This window comes from Bactrocera neohumeralis, chromosome 3, assembly GCF_024586455.1.
Source record: "Bactrocera neohumeralis isolate Rockhampton chromosome 3, APGP_CSIRO_Bneo_wtdbg2-racon-allhic-juicebox.fasta_v2, whole genome shotgun sequence".
In the NCBI taxonomy this organism is placed as follows: Eukaryota; Metazoa; Arthropoda; class Insecta; order Diptera; family Tephritidae; genus Bactrocera; species Bactrocera neohumeralis.
Window position 1 is genome coordinate 27,989,007 of NC_065920.1, and position 15,491 is coordinate 28,004,497.

At 39.4% G+C, this 15,491-nt stretch overlaps 1 protein-coding gene across 1 annotated transcript; it reads left to right on the forward strand.

Annotated features, from left to right (window-relative positions):
* Window positions 1–2,075: 2,075 nt before the first annotated feature.
* LOC126752954 (coiled-coil domain-containing protein 170) lies at window positions 2,076–10,015 on the forward strand. The gene is made up of 8 exons (XM_050464005.1): window positions 2,076–2,177; window positions 6,585–6,710; window positions 6,784–7,599; window positions 7,652–8,032; window positions 8,596–8,811; window positions 8,881–9,015; window positions 9,073–9,243; window positions 9,314–10,015. Exons 1-8 carry the CDS (start codon window positions 2,076–2,078, stop codon window positions 9,902–9,904), a joined length of 2,538 nt encoding a protein of 845 aa, XP_050319962.1. The 3' UTR covers window positions 9,905–10,015.
* The last annotated feature ends 5,476 nt before the right edge of the window (window positions 10,016–15,491 follow it).

Consider the following 15,491-nt stretch of genomic DNA (forward strand, 5'->3'; position numbering starts at 1 on the left):
AGTAGTAATTTGGGGTGGCGCATTCCTGTTGCCTGCTCCCAGTGCCGTTGTCTCTCCCCACTCTCTCCTTCATGCTGAATAACTCCAGGAGTGATAGGCGCTTCAGCCTTCCTATACAGTCCTCCCCTAAAAGCCATTTGACTTCATAAGCTGAGACCGCTTTTAAGGCAGCTTGAGTATCGCTGAATATAGCGATACGCTGGTTGCGATAGTTGCGATGAAGATTGATTTCTGCACACTGTCTTATAGCAAAGACTTCTGCTTGAAAGATGCTCGGAAAACATCCCATTGGTATGGATGGTTTGGTATGTGTTCCCGCCTTGCCTTCCGGTGTTACGGTCCACTGGATAGTGCTGCCCTCAGTAGTAAGTCGAGCGTGTTACTACTCCATTCCGCTTTACTGCCGAGAGTCACTCTAAACTTCTTTGTGAAGTTTACTCTCTTCCTAATGCCGTCTCTTGGAAGAAGGGCCTCTGGTGTGTGTTGAGATATGTTTGTTGAGATGACATAATCTTCTCTTTGCCAATACCCTCTGCTGCCATGATTAGCGTGGTGTGTTTCGCCGCCTGTTTGATCACTAGATGCAGCGGTAAGTATGCACGTCTTCAAGTACTGCGGTTGGGCAAGTGCGCGTTGCCCCTGAAACGCGACGCAGGCGAGTCTTTGCAGCTTCGTTAGTTGAAAGCCTACCAAAGACTGCGTTGCCTTCGATGCCCAAACAACTGTTTCATAAGTGACAATATGTAGGTGGTATTGAGGCACCTGATGCATATCATGAGTGTCTTGCTAGCTGTGAACAGTGTCAATTCCACGTGCCTATTCCACTGTAAGGTTGAACCTAATGTTAGGCCAAGGGATTAGACCTCTTTAGGCAGCTCCAAGCCCCGAAGAGATCTTCGTTTTGTAAAATGGTCGATGGTTGTTTTTGACGCATTACATCATCCCATCGCTAGACTCAAGTACCGTAGTGTAAAGCTGCCATTCAAACTAACCATGCAAAATCAAGAAAAATATATTTTAATACTTTTTTATGCAATAAAAAATACACTCTCAATTTATTTTTACAATTATAACGTAACAATTTTTCAAAATGTGAGCATTTGACAAGCTTCAACGATTAGTCACTTATCGACTTCTTGTTGGCAAACGAACGAACTTCACTTAATTTATGCGCTCATCAGGAAAGTTTTCAATGCGTGTGGTAAAACTGTTAAGGTTAAGCATAACTTCAACAAAAACCTCATAAGTACATATCCACAAACAGACACACGCTGATCACAGTGGAGCAAATCGAACTAAATTTGAGTTGCATATTGAATGCCTGAATATGCGAATAATTGCAGCGAAAATTACGTCAACGTCCACACTGTGCCCCACGGCGCTGCCGTCGTGCTCACTCAATGTTCGACGAGTTTCCGCTTCCGCAGCGTTACTAAGCTTGCACATAAATAGTTGGACGAGCGCACCAACACACGCACACAAAGGCGCTGCCGACGACAAATTTTAGCACATTTTATGCTTTCCTTTTTCATTGTTGTTGTACATATCGCCCCGGCCATATTTCATTTTTCCAGGCGGTTTGTGTGCCGTCATGTGAATGACCTAAATAACAACAACAAATCAAAGTAATAAAATTATCAACTAACAACAAATTATCATAGCGTTGCCATTGCGCCCATTTTTTTCACCTTGTCAATACTTCACCCCCACACCCTGTCAACGGCTAGGCAACGTCTCCCCTTCGTTCACCTTCATTTGGGGCCGTGACTGTTGAACGCCTTGTGTTATGTTGTAGTAAATTCCATAAGTGCGATTTCTATTGCCACCAACAACCACACCATCCTTACCGTCGGTATGTAATTGTTATGTTGCTGTCTGCAACCCATTCACCGTTCGTTTTGACTTTTCCTGCAGACAGTAGGCTTGATGTATCTTCAGTCTAATTTTCGACGTACTTACTAATCGAAAACGCTAATTTTATTTAGTCGAGCGCGATTTGTTCGAACGCGCGGACGTTTTTTGAGCTTTGTCGTTTTCCGTTTCCTAACTCGTGAAGGCGGTGTTTGTGGAGAAACATGTCGAGCGACAAAAAGCACCAACATTTGCACCATCATCATCATCTGAGCGCTGTGCACCACGAACATCACGAGCGGATGTCGCCGCATCATCACCATTTGGTAATGGCGAAATCTTTAAGTTCTCACCTGAATAAAATAGAAATAGTGGAGTTAAAGTAAAAAAGTACCGTTATCCTTAAATTCATAACAGTGGAAACGAAATACAATTGAAGTGCAATATAATGACTTTAGCTAAACATAAAATTTGTAGAGATTCATTAAAACTTTTAACAATATAAAATATTATTTGAGTGATGGTTTGAGTCCTTGGACAAACGCGAGAGTTTGTAGTCTGGCTCAGATGTAAAGAGTATTGTGCGAGCGCGTTTTTAGTTTACTCATTAAAATTTTAATAGAAAATTCTAAAAACTGTAAATATTTCATTTCGGAAAGAAAATATTTTCTTAGAGGAGAGTTTCTAAAACAGAAGTTAAAGGGGCTTCGTATACTTTTCAACCAAAATGTAGTTATTTGAGGTTTTTTTAACAAAACTATTTCTTTCGATGAGTCAAGCTTGTGGTGTTCACCTGTCATAAAAGCCAAAAAAAAAACGTTAATTTCGGCTGCACTGAAGCTAATATATGTATATATAATAATGTTTCAGTTTGTATGGAAGCTATACGCTATAGTAATCCGATCTGAACAATTTTTTTTGGAGATTATATTATTACCTTAAGGGGGTACTCTCATGTGAACGCATACATTTTACCACTTTTAGGAAAATTTTTTTATGCGACAACAAAATTCAATCATTTTAATTTTTTAATATATTTTTATTTGTATTTTGAAATGTACAAAAAATTTTTTTTTTTTTACATTTTTAATATTTATTTTTTTTTGAAATCAAAGTAGTCCCCACCAAAAAAAAAGTAGTTCACTGGTCATGGTGATAGCGGCTGTTGATGTTGTCTGAAATAAAAAAAAAATCGAATGGATTATATAAATATAATCAATTTCATTAAAAAAAAATGTTGAACTTCAAAAAAAAGTCACGAAAGTCTTAATTTTTCCTTTAAAAATCGTTTAAAAAAATATGAAAATATTTTCGAAACAAACAATTCGGTTCGATAACTATAAATGAGTAGAAACATAGATATGAAAATTTTAAAGAATCGGTTAAATTTTTTTTTTAGATATGACAGTTTCAGAAAATGATGACCGAGAAAATGCAGACTTGTCATGGCGCCTGGTAGACAGTCGCTTACGACACGTCGACGACTATGAGCTGTAACTTATCAAAAACTATGAATTTCGGTCTGAATTTTTCACAGCATGTTTTCAATAGGTTTTACTGTCAAAATAAAAAAAAATCGTTTTTTTCGAAGTGATTACATGAGAATACCCCCTTAATTAGTAATCCGTGTCAAATTTCGTGAAGATACCATGTCAAATGCGAAAGTTTTCCATACAAGCCCTTGTTTCCGATCGTTCGGTTTATATGGCAGCTATAGCTGGGGGCCTATTCTGTAACTCGATTCGAAAATGTATTCTATTCGAAATTCGGATTTACTTTGTAATTATGCGAAAGTTGTACCACCCTGTGCCAGAAAAAATACGTACAATTTTCGTTTTTGCTTTCTACAACTCAAAAGCTAACGAATATTTTATTCGAAAATTGGCTTGAAAATCCGAAAATCGAGTTACAGAATATAAAAAATCCGAATTCGAGTAAATTGATTTTCGAATCGAGTTACAGAATAGGCCCCCTGATCTGAAGAATTTCTTCCGATATTACATTATTTCTATGAACAATAACTCATACCAAGTTTCTTGAAGATACATATGTATATCGTCAAATGAGGAAGTTTCCCATGCAAGCATTTGATTCCGATAGTTCAGTTTGTATGGAAGCTATATGCTATAGTAATCCGATCTGAACATTTTTTTCGGAGATTACATTGTTGCCTTAGGAAATAGTATATACCAAATTTCGTGAAGATACCACGTCAAATGCAAAAGTTTTCCAAACAAGCAGTTGATTCCGATCGTTCAGTTCCGACAAATGAGCAGCTTATTGAAGAGAAAATGACGTTGGCAGAATTTTAAAACGATATCTTAAAAACTGAGGGGCTAGTTCGTATATGGATACAGACGGACAGACAGACAGACGGACATGGCTAAATCAACTCAGCTCAACATACTGATCCTTTATATATACTTATATACTTTATAGGGTCTCCGACGCTTCCTTCTGGGTGTTACAAACTTCGTGACAAACTTAATATACCCTGTTCAGGGTATGAAAAGCAAAACTGTTCAAGCCCCTATATAGTTAACTTTTAACCGAAAATATCGGTGAATGTGTGAGAAATACAATTGAAGTTCAGAGATAATCCCTTACTTATTGTAGAATTTCTGAGTTTTATAAATGGATTGAATATATTCAATACTTTCCCTAGACCCCACATACATAATATTAAGATTTTCGAACTTCCAAGTGACTTAATACCGCATATATAGGTCAATATTTGAGTTGTCTCAATGAAAATTATAAATCGCGTTTTACTTATAACAGTGAATTTTGGTGCCTAAATGTATAAAAAAAAACGTGCGAAAACGTGATATAGCTCCAATATCAGGATTTTCGAATACCTTTTCGAATTGACTTTACTCCATACATATGATTGGGAATTGTATATGAGGAACCTTGATGAAGCCCTGAAAGCATTTTATTAGCCTTTGGCCTTTTAATTGCATGTAGTACTGGAAAAAATAGATAGAATGGGGTCAATACTATCTGTTATAGTACACCTAACATAAGATCTTCAAACTTTCGTCAAAATGAACTGAAATATATGCGAAATTCTGCAAATTATCAAAATTTCCATATAGTACTACACTAGTAAACAAAAATCCACTTGTTTTTTGTGACAGGAACAGAACAAAGTGTTCTCGAATGTTATGTAAAAATCGCCACAAATGCAGACAATAGCTACAGAATTCTTCTAGCACCTGTAGTTTATAGCAATAGATATATTATTTTATATTATTTTATTAACCAAAGAGTACCTTAAAATGTTACTGTCGATACTTTTCGGAGTTTGTGTTTGTTTTTGGAGTATCCCTTAACAATGTCCAGCAGTAATCGGCAAGCAAACTGGCACTCCACTTGCCTTGGTACCGTTTCTCCATAACAGAAATGTCTTGGTGGAACTGTTCTCCATGTTCGTCACTAAAATTAAGGGGAAAATTACAGATGGGAGTCCAGAAAGTGAATTTTAAGGGACATGTTGCAACCCATTTTTTATAGGCAGTAAGTAGTTCAGTCACAAGATCTTTGTAATTGTCAGCTTTCACATTTCCAAGAAAATTTTTAACAATGCTTTTAAAGGCACGTATTTCAGTTTCATTGAGCATTTCCTCAAAAGTTTTATCTTTCATTAGTCCTCTTATTTGTGGACCCACAAATATGCCCTCTTTAAATTTTGCTTCACTGACTCTTCCATTTCTGTTCATTGCCTTAACAAAATTCTTCATTAAACCCAATTTAATATGCAAAGGTGGTAGTAATACCTTTATGGGATCAACTAGACGTTTTTTGGTCCCAGAGTGAGTGCCTGACGTACTGGCCACTGTTCGGAGTGGTCATGTGAATTTGCTGAATAGCCAGAAGTTACACGAAGGTAAATCAGGCGAATGCGGTGGTTGCGGCACGATATTAGTTGAAATTGTGGCGAAACGATCACGAATAACCAATGCAGAATGAGATGGTGCATTGTCGTACTTCTTTGTTCAATAAATTCAGAGCCTCACAAAACTACGTGCATCTCAAATACTAATGAATATTTTGACATGAAATTTAGGATAGATGTCACTAACAATACTACCAACTTACAGAAAAAAAAATACCGATTCGAAAAACACGCGAAGTATAAATTAATTAAAATTAATTCACCTTTCAATTTGATTTTAGTAGTATTGTGAAATCTAAAGCCGCAGTTTACAGAAAATCTGTGGGTGATAGAAAAATTCTGTTTTCAGATTTGGCTTCAGGGTATCAAACTGCATTAGAAACACCTACGAATTTTCATGTCACAAATTATGTGTCTATCAGTGTTATTTTTGGACGTGAGAAGGCACACTTTTGAGACACTATATTTCTAATCCAATAACTTTATTTGTGTTTGATGTATATACTGTATTAGACAATCATCTGGAATTTAAAACATTGATATATAGAAAGTAGGCGTGGTTGCGTGATTGATTAATTTCTCTGACATAATTATTTTAAGTAGTTTTAAATATAACCGTTATATGTGGATTGAGCGAAGTTTTTGCCCGATTTCACTTGCAATCAGTTTTTAAGCCCAGTTAACAATTCTAACCGAATCCTTTGGGCGAAGGCCTTATGAATTGTACTGCGTCTATGGGTTAGTTTCTGCGCTAATTCATTGAATATATTGGATTTTCCTTAACTTCAAGCAACTTTAACTTTATTAAATTTCTATTCTACCCATTTTCATTTAGCTTGATCCAAACTGCAATAATACCGTGGTCAATATTCCTGAACATCATCATGGAATTGATCTTGTCACGACTCTTCGCAGTGAATTGGCGGCTTGTTCTTATAAGCGTGACCGCCTCTCAAATGATGTAAGTTGAAAACCACCGCAATTATTACTGAATTTTATCTAATTGCTTTTTTTCGTTGCATTTTTTTCGCAAGCTCGGAGAAACTCGCGTTGCGTTGAATGCTCGCGAATCGGAATGTGAGAATTTACGTGCTCAAGCCGCACGCCAATCGGCGCTTATTAGCAGTTTGCAAAGCCGATTGCAAACCGCTGAGAGTCGCGAACAATCAATACAAACTCGATGTGACAGTACCATCCACACGATACAACGGGAGAAACACTCTTCCGATGAACGTAACAAGGAATTACAATGTAAAATACAACACCTGGAGAATCACTTGGCCGCCGAGGAACAACAGAAGGAGCAGGCGCGTGCACAACTGAACGACGCGCTGCGTCGTCTGGCCACCTGTCTGGGAGTGGACCTATGTGAGAATGTACATCTGACACCAGAGTGTGTACTGAACCGCGCCGAAGAGGTGATGATCGAGCTGCAACGGACCAAGGCCAAGGCGAGTTCCACTTGCGATACGCTCAGCAGTTGCGAGAACGAGTTAATGAACTTGAAATCGCTAGCAAATATAGAGAAGCAACGCTTGAGCGCGCAGCTGGAAGGTGTGACCAATCATAACCACGAATTGGAGGGACGTTGTCGACAGTATGAGCGTGACTTGCAATTGCAACGTGATCGCTTAACTGAGTCGGAAATAGGTGGTGAGAAACTAAAAGAGGAATTGCGTGGCTTCGAGTCACGTTGTCATCGCTTGCAAAACAATCTGGATCGCACTCAAGGTGAGCGTTTGCAATTCTTGCGTTGCCTGGCCAATCAACTGAATGTACCAGAGCCATGTGAAACACTGATCAAGGAGAAAGTGCGCGATATGCTGAGTGAAAATCAGACAATGCATGTGGTAAGTCACAGTCGAAGAAACATTGCAAATGATTAACAAATCTAACTTGCAGCAACTGCATTCGCTGCGGGATCAACTGAATTCGGAACAGTCTAAGCTGAAAGAAACTCAGGAGAGTACACAGTGTCGGTTACGCACAGAGGAGGCGCAAAAATGTGAATTGGAGGAACGTCTGGAGAAGTGTCAAGCTGAGATACACACGCTGCGCAACGATCACTTGGGTCTCTCAGAGTTTTTGCAACGACTTGCACGTGCCATAAGCTGGGCTGAGTGTACCTCGCCGCCGGCGCTCGGTACCGACACCAACATCTTAGCCGAGTCGCTGTTGGAACGTGCCGAACGCATTGCCGCACATTACGATCACCATGGACATGAACATGATGGCGGCCATCGACATCACTATCACTCACGGCATGAGCATTCACCGGATAAGGTTAGTTTACAAGATATAATTTATTTCAAAATATGAAAATGCCGCGCTCCAGCCCTAAGAAGAATACAGTAATTCCAGAAATATACTTAATTCCTCGGGCTAGCATGTCGATTACTGCTGTAGTGACGATTCCATTGATAGTTTATCCTATTCCTAATTACTAAACTATGAGTAAGAGGACGACGGAATGAAAAGAAATAGAGCAAATCTTTCGGTAGACGCGTACTACTCTTAGCGAAGTTTGTAGTGCGCAGAAAGAAATGCCGGGGACCCTATAAAATATATATGCATATAAATGATCAGCATGACGAGCTGAGTCGATTAACCCATATTCTTCCTTCTGTCCATCCGCCCGTCTGTCGCTATATACGCAAAGCAGTCCCTTAGTTTTTGAGATATCAATTTGAAATCTTGTACACGTCTTTTTCTTTCCAAGAAACTGCTCATTTGTCGGAACCTCCGATGCCAGCTAATGATTTTTTCTAGTATCTCTCCTAGACAGAGTGGAGTGAGGGCTTACATATATTTATTTTACAAACATTTTTTTTGGACTTTAACTCCAGGGCTGCTGCGATCACCATACGCATGCGAATGGCAAATTGAGGCGAGAACGTTCGTGCCACGACATACCGTTGAAGGAGAGCAGCAGCGTTTACACTTTACAGCGGCGTGTGCGCATATTGCGAGAGCAAGTGCAGCGACGTGACTTGCATTTGGAGCTTTTGCGACGTAAACTAGCCATCATTGAAGAGGGCGCCAGGGGCAAGTGCATGCTGCAGGTTATAATAAGTAAAATATAGCCAAGATAGCACAATAGTTTAATTGATTTTTATTTGTACTCGCCGCAGGGTGAGCGCGATGAAGCTGTATGCCGCTCCAAGAAGGCTAGCAAACAGATTGACAAACTCACTGCACAACTGGTGGACGCACGCAGCCAAATAGCCGAGGTCAAAGCGCAGCTCGCGGAGGCCGTCGAATACAAGGTAAAAATGTATAAATATTGCATATAGTTCTGCATGGATTCCCCACTTTGTCCACAGATCACTGCCCTGGAGCGTGCACGCAAAATCGACGAGCTCACTGGTCAAATTTGCGATCTTGAAGAGGAGAAGACACGTTTGCTAGCGCAATTTAATGCTGTTAAGGACCGACTGAAGGCCACCAGCGAATCATCGCAAAATAGACGTTGCCGCGATGAGGCCCTCATTACTGTGCGTAACGCATTCAAATTCACAAATTTATGTTATATGTACTCAAAATTTTTGCAACTTTTCGCTGCAGTCGCTTCGCGAAGACATCACACGTCTACAAAATCAACTCTCCGATGCCAATCATCGTCTCTCCCACCTACAATCGTTCCGTACCTCAGTGGCGCGTACGCTCCACCTGCGCGACTTGCCGGAATCGGATCTGCTGCATCGCTTGCAAGCACTCTGTTCGGCCCACCAGGAATTTACGCTACTCTCGAAACGTTATGAGACTACATCACCGGTTGGCGATCACCCCTGTCCACGTTTCGATGATCCTATACCACCGACACCACACTGTCGTCCGCCCAACGATGTCGAACTGACCAGCGTTACGATGTACGAGGAACACGCGAGATCGTCGCACAAACATGCACATCACCACACCACAGCTGAGCATCACCAACACAAGCATCGCAGCAAGAGCCGCGGCGGTGCTGGTCGTTGTGCTGATCGCTCTAACGATCGCATCACTGGCTGCGCTGATAGCCGTGGCGCAGGTGGCGCCCACGCTACAAACAGCAAACGTTTACATGATAAATGCTTTGATTCGGATGTCCATCGTCATCATTGTAGCTCTGGCGACTTTCTGAGTGGCGGTTATGATGATCTCGACTTCAAATGATTGCCTACTTAACTGAGGAGGTTCATGCTTATTATCTTAATTTTAGATACTACAGTTATTTTTATACTCTACTATCTCAGGCGCGTTTCAATAAAGTAAGCATTGAAAGAACATTATGGCGACTTTTTCGTCCTTCGATTTTATTCATGAAAATTCATGAAGACTAGTCTACTTTAAAGCTGTGCGAAATATCTTCATACTCTCAGTCCGTAAAGTACCATCGTGGTGGTGGTATTTTATATACACATTTGGAGTCCATAAATTATATAATTTTAAACGAGAGTCGCTTTTAAGGCCTCCAGTTGAAAACCCGTATTTTTTCTTAATTTAATTATGTAATGTCATTTAGACACCAGAAAAGCTTTCCGTCTACCAAACTCAAAGCAGCATCTTGAGACCCATCATTCATTATTGGATAATATTCGACCGAATAGACCACATTCAGCGCGCTGTGTATAAAATAAAGCAGGCGAAGCTGAGAGTGTACACAAAGACCGTGGAGAGTCGAGTCGGTGCCAATCGCAGCAACTCGATCTGACGTAGGGAACGACGCATTTTACGTCGAAATATATACAACAATAACACAACTTGTGCAAGAAATGAAGACGCTCGACCTTGCCACTATGGGATTTGACTGAAGATCCGACGTTTTCGAGCCAAATTTTATTCAGTGATTAGCCCATTTCTGGCTCAATGGGTATGTAAACAAACAAAATTGCCACATTTGGGACGAAGAGCAGCCTGGAGAGATTTAAGAGCTGCCATTGCATCCAGGAAAACAACGGTTTAGTGTGGTTTGTGCACCGGTGGAATCATCGGTCCATATTTTTTCCAAAAATAAATGAAATTGAAGCTCGTTATCTCGGCAACAATCAAAGGATTTATTGAGAGAACACTTTGGTGAGCAGATAATTTCATGCCACGAGATTTATAAAACCGTTAGACCCTATGGGGATAAGAATAAGTCTATGCGGATATTAGATTCAGATGCTCGAATGGGATTAAAACTTCAAAACATAAATGTGATGGTAGACTTCTCCATTAAGTTTGAAGTTTTTTTGTTTTTTTTTAAATAAGTAGAGAACCTCGAATTTGGATGCCCCTTTATTTTTATTATTAAGTTAACATTGACTACACAATATTTCTTTATATGTTTATTCAGAAAATAATTCGTTTTATTTAAAATCGTGTACTACATTTCATGTTATGTCATAGAAGGTGTTTCGTCTCGTAACATCACTTGATTGAAATCTAAACTGTTCACAAAAGCAACGCCAAAGAACTTGCTTTGCCTTGCGCCATCTGGCGGCAAAAAGTCGCAACACAATTAACAACTCAATTTTGAATTAACAACGGCAGGTGTCGCTTTGCTACACTGACAACCAAAATAGTGTTCCACCTTTGTAGAAAATATACACAGTGAATTCGCCTTTACGGACAGTCCTTATAACCAGTGACCTCCCATAACAGGACAAATTTCATGAACACAACGTTTTCATTAATATTTTCATATTTTCATACAAAACCAATTCCTATAACTGGATATGAGAACGTTTCAATGACCGGACACGGATACTATTTTATAATGTTCCGTTTAAATTATTTCTGTTAAAAGGAAAAGATTTCATAAAATATGTAAAGAAAATTATAAACACTTTTTTAGTAACCGTTTTTAAATCTGCTTTTTTTTAGGAACAATATTCGAAATGATCACAGCAAACAAATTGTCCTGACGAAAAAAGTTGAAATCCGGTTGTCCGTCCGTACCTGCAAGCTGCAACTTGAGTACAAAGTGAGATATCTTAATGAAACTTGGTATGCGGGTTCCTTAGTACAAATTTCGAGTCCGTAGATGAGCGTAATCGGACCACTGCCACGCCCACAAATCGCAATTAATCGAAAACACATAAAGTGCTATAACTAAGCGCTAAATTAAGATATAAAGCTAAAATTTGGTACAGGGAATCGTAGTTGCAATGGGCACCTGTAGGCAAAAAAATGTTTTCAAAATCAAAATCAACTTTACTCGAATAATGTCTTTAGTGTGTACTAACTTACGACCAAAAATTTTTCAAATCCAACAAAAACTGTTCAAGCCCCTAGGTAACGAAGATGTGGACCTCGGTACCCATAGTTGACTTTTGTTCGAAAGTATCAATCAATGTCTGGGATATATATTTGAAATTCAGGGATAATACTTCTCTGACAATGTTATGTCTGTGCGTCAAAAATGGCTTCAATCGGACCAACTCTTCTCTTAGCACCCATATACCTAATATAAAGTTAATCGAACTTTCGGGTGACTTTCTACCGCATATATCGACCAATATGTGGAGCATATCAACGAAATTGAGAGAGCGTGCTTTACTAATAACAGTCTATCTTTGTAACTAAAATAGATAAATTATCAAATTATCAGTCGAGTCATTCAAAAGTCGAGAAATTAGAAGAGGTATTCATTTGGTTGAAATAAATCAGGTAAGAGAGTGTTGGAACTTTCGACTCAGCCTTTCCGATCCAGGTCCTTCTCCATCTAATTTCTCCAACGGAGTGGAGGTCTTCTTCCTTCTTTGCTTCCATCGGCATATATTGAATCAGAAACCTTCAAAGCTGGAGTGTTCTCTTCCATCCAGACATGACCTAGCCAGCGCAGCCGCTGTCTCTTGATTCGCTGAACTATTTCAATGTCGGTCGTTCCATCGACTGCGGTACTCACTGTTGCCAACGCGCAAAGAATCGCGAAACCTTTCTCTCGAACACTCCTAAGGTCGACTCATCATTTGATGTCATTGTCCATGTATCCGCACCATGTAGCAGGACGGGAATTGTTCTTCAGTCGGGTAATGGAACATCTACTCCATCGTCATCGATTCGGGAATCGGATTCACCATCTCGAGATATTACACTTTCACTACCGTCCAGCTGGCTGGAGAAGTGTTCCCTCCATAAGTTCAGTATGCTCTGAACATCAGCCACTAGATCACCACTATGGGTCCTACAAGAGTATGCTCCTGTCTTGAAACCTTCCATTAGTCGCCGCATCATTTCGTAGAAATTCGGAACATTACTCCTGTTGGCTAACCGCTCAAGCTCTTCATAAGTTTATAAATCGAACACACTTTCCCAGAAAAAGGCTTAATTATTTCATTTGTTGTTTTTAGTGTCCAACTGAATTTAAATTTTTGGCCGATGGAGATCGGTCGGATTCTAGTTACTTCAACTTACCAAAAATAAAAGTTATGTATAATATCGAACTATACTTTTTAGGAGTTATCCTAATGAATATATACCCTGGAAAAACAATGTATTCTGCTTCATCATATCTATTTTCTTATGTAGCAAGTAGGCATGTACATATATATGTATGTAAAAATAGCGCTAGCGTCCTGTGTTCTTACTGGTTTGATCTCTAGCCCTTTCAGGTGCTATGTTAATGCGTATAAATTTCCATACATTTATACTTTTCTATTCATTTGCAAACTCAGCCGTCTGTATCTCCGGCCATGTAAGGTCTAGTCAAAATTGTCCATGGCTCGCTATTGCATTTTAGAAGCAGTTTATTCTAGAGCCCTTCCCCTCTCCGCTGGACGTTTCCGACAACACCGAAACTGCATAATCTGCAAACCACAGACACAACTGCAGCAGCACTAACAACTGCATGCAACCTGCTGCCGGCTTTTAGCGTTTAGGTGCATTGAACTTAAGCGACTCCACACAGCTCCAGTAGTTGGCCAGCCGTAACTGCGGCAAACTCGGTGATCGTGCCTCATTTTTGTATACATGTGTGTATGTATGTATGTGTGTAGGGTTATAAGCAAATTGTTACAGCATACGAGTTCACGTGCGCAAATTTAGAATACTCTGGAGGGTGGTCTGAAGAGGCGACGCGAGGCAGCGGAACAGCTGCGGCAGACTAGTCCGATTCAGTGTGGCAAAAAGTCATAAAATGCTGCAGACAAGAACTGACAGACTGCGGCATTGAACGCTGGAAGATGTGGTAATATTCCAGTTCGCAGCTAAAATACTTTTCGTTAGTGATGGAGGGAGTTCATCAAAACTTGCATGTGAACATACTAGACTGTAAAATTTTTTAAAAACAAAAAATAATGTTTTCGCCCTGTAATTGAGAGTCTTGTATATTTAAATTCAAATAGTCATAAAATAAACTTTTGAAAATGTTAGGAACTCTCCCGTGCATGGTAACGCCACTATAGCATATAGCTGGCATAGAAACTGAATGACGAGATACCTTTCCGCAATTTGGTATAGATTATTATCCAAAACAACAATAAAATCCAGAAGAAATTGTTCTGATCAGATAACTATAGCATGTAGCTACCATACAAACTGACCTTTCAAAATCAAGTTCTTGTTTGGAAATCTTCTTTGGTTAACGAGATATCTTCAGGAAATTCGGTATAGATAGAGAGAAAATAAGAATACAGTACAATTTCCGTGAGCATTTTTCAGATCGAACTATTATAGCATATATGTATGTAGCTGACAAAGTAAAGGTATTTTTAAAACCTTTTCTTTTATAAGAAATGCGCCAGTTAAGGTTATAGCTTCGGAGCTTCTTAAGCCCAAAGTTAACTTATTTCATAATGTTTATTTTTTAGCTGACAGCATTTGCAACATTTAATAAATGAAGTAGCTATTGTTGGTGCATTTGCTTCTGACTTTGTTATTGTTTATAGCATTCTTCGCTCTCTTCAGCATAAGCTTCCGCTAGCAGTAAAATTGCCACCCCAGTTGGAATGTGAGAATGAAACCGCAAACATCTGCGGTGCAGGCATAAATCAATACCTATACAAGTATATATGTATACGTATATGTATACATATGTATATCCTATGCACCATAGATATGTATGTATGTATGTAAATACCATTCAATAAATTATATGCCCTTCATGTTCATAACTAACAAGTCATAATCTTACATTCGCATATAACATAATGGGTTGTCAAAAAAGTCTTGCGGTATTTTTATTGAATTTTTTTTTTTATTGAAGTTGAAATGAATTTTTGATGACTCATGCCCAGCTCTTGACCGATGCTACGGCTGCTACTATGCCGGTCTCTTTCGACCAATTCAGCGATTTTTCGCAATTTTCGACGACAGGCCTTCCGGAGCGTGGCGCATCTTCGACCTCCTCAACACCAGAACGAAAACGTTGAAACCATCGTTGTGCGGTGGAAATGGAAACTGTATCGGGTCTATAAACTGCACAAATTTTATTGGCGGCTTGAGATGCATTTTTGCCTTTATCGTAGTAGTACTGTAAAATATGCCGTATTTTCTCTTTATTTTGCTCCATGTTTGCGACGCTATAACTCACGAACGACTTAAAACAAACGACAATCAATCAAACACGTGTTAGCGTGTGAAATGAGGTATAGCAAAAAGGTAGAGCATGACCCGATGCGACGAATAAAACTAGAACTACGCGCTTTCAGCGCCAACTAGCGAAAATACCGCAAGACTTTTTTGACAACCTATTACATGTACTTGTTTTGGTGATAGTCGTTTCTTTTTCTCATACATCATTTGTATGGCAACTGAGACCCGTATTTATTTCAGTGGT

What these genes read in the sequence shown, in the direction of transcription:
- LOC126752954 (XM_050464005.1), top strand. Translation starts at nt 2,076, where the DNA reads ATGTCGAGCGACAAAAAGCACCAACATTTGCACCATCATCATCATCTG. An exon ending in ATGAGCATTCACCGGATAAG is followed by an intron (nt 8,033 to 8,595) that starts GTTAGTTTACAA and finishes CTTTAACTCCAG; the next exon opens with GGCTGCTGCGATCACCATAC. An exon ending in GGGGCAAGTGCATGCTGCAG is followed by an intron (nt 8,812 to 8,880) that starts GTTATAATAAGT and finishes TACTCGCCGCAG; the next exon opens with GGTGAGCGCGATGAAGCTGT.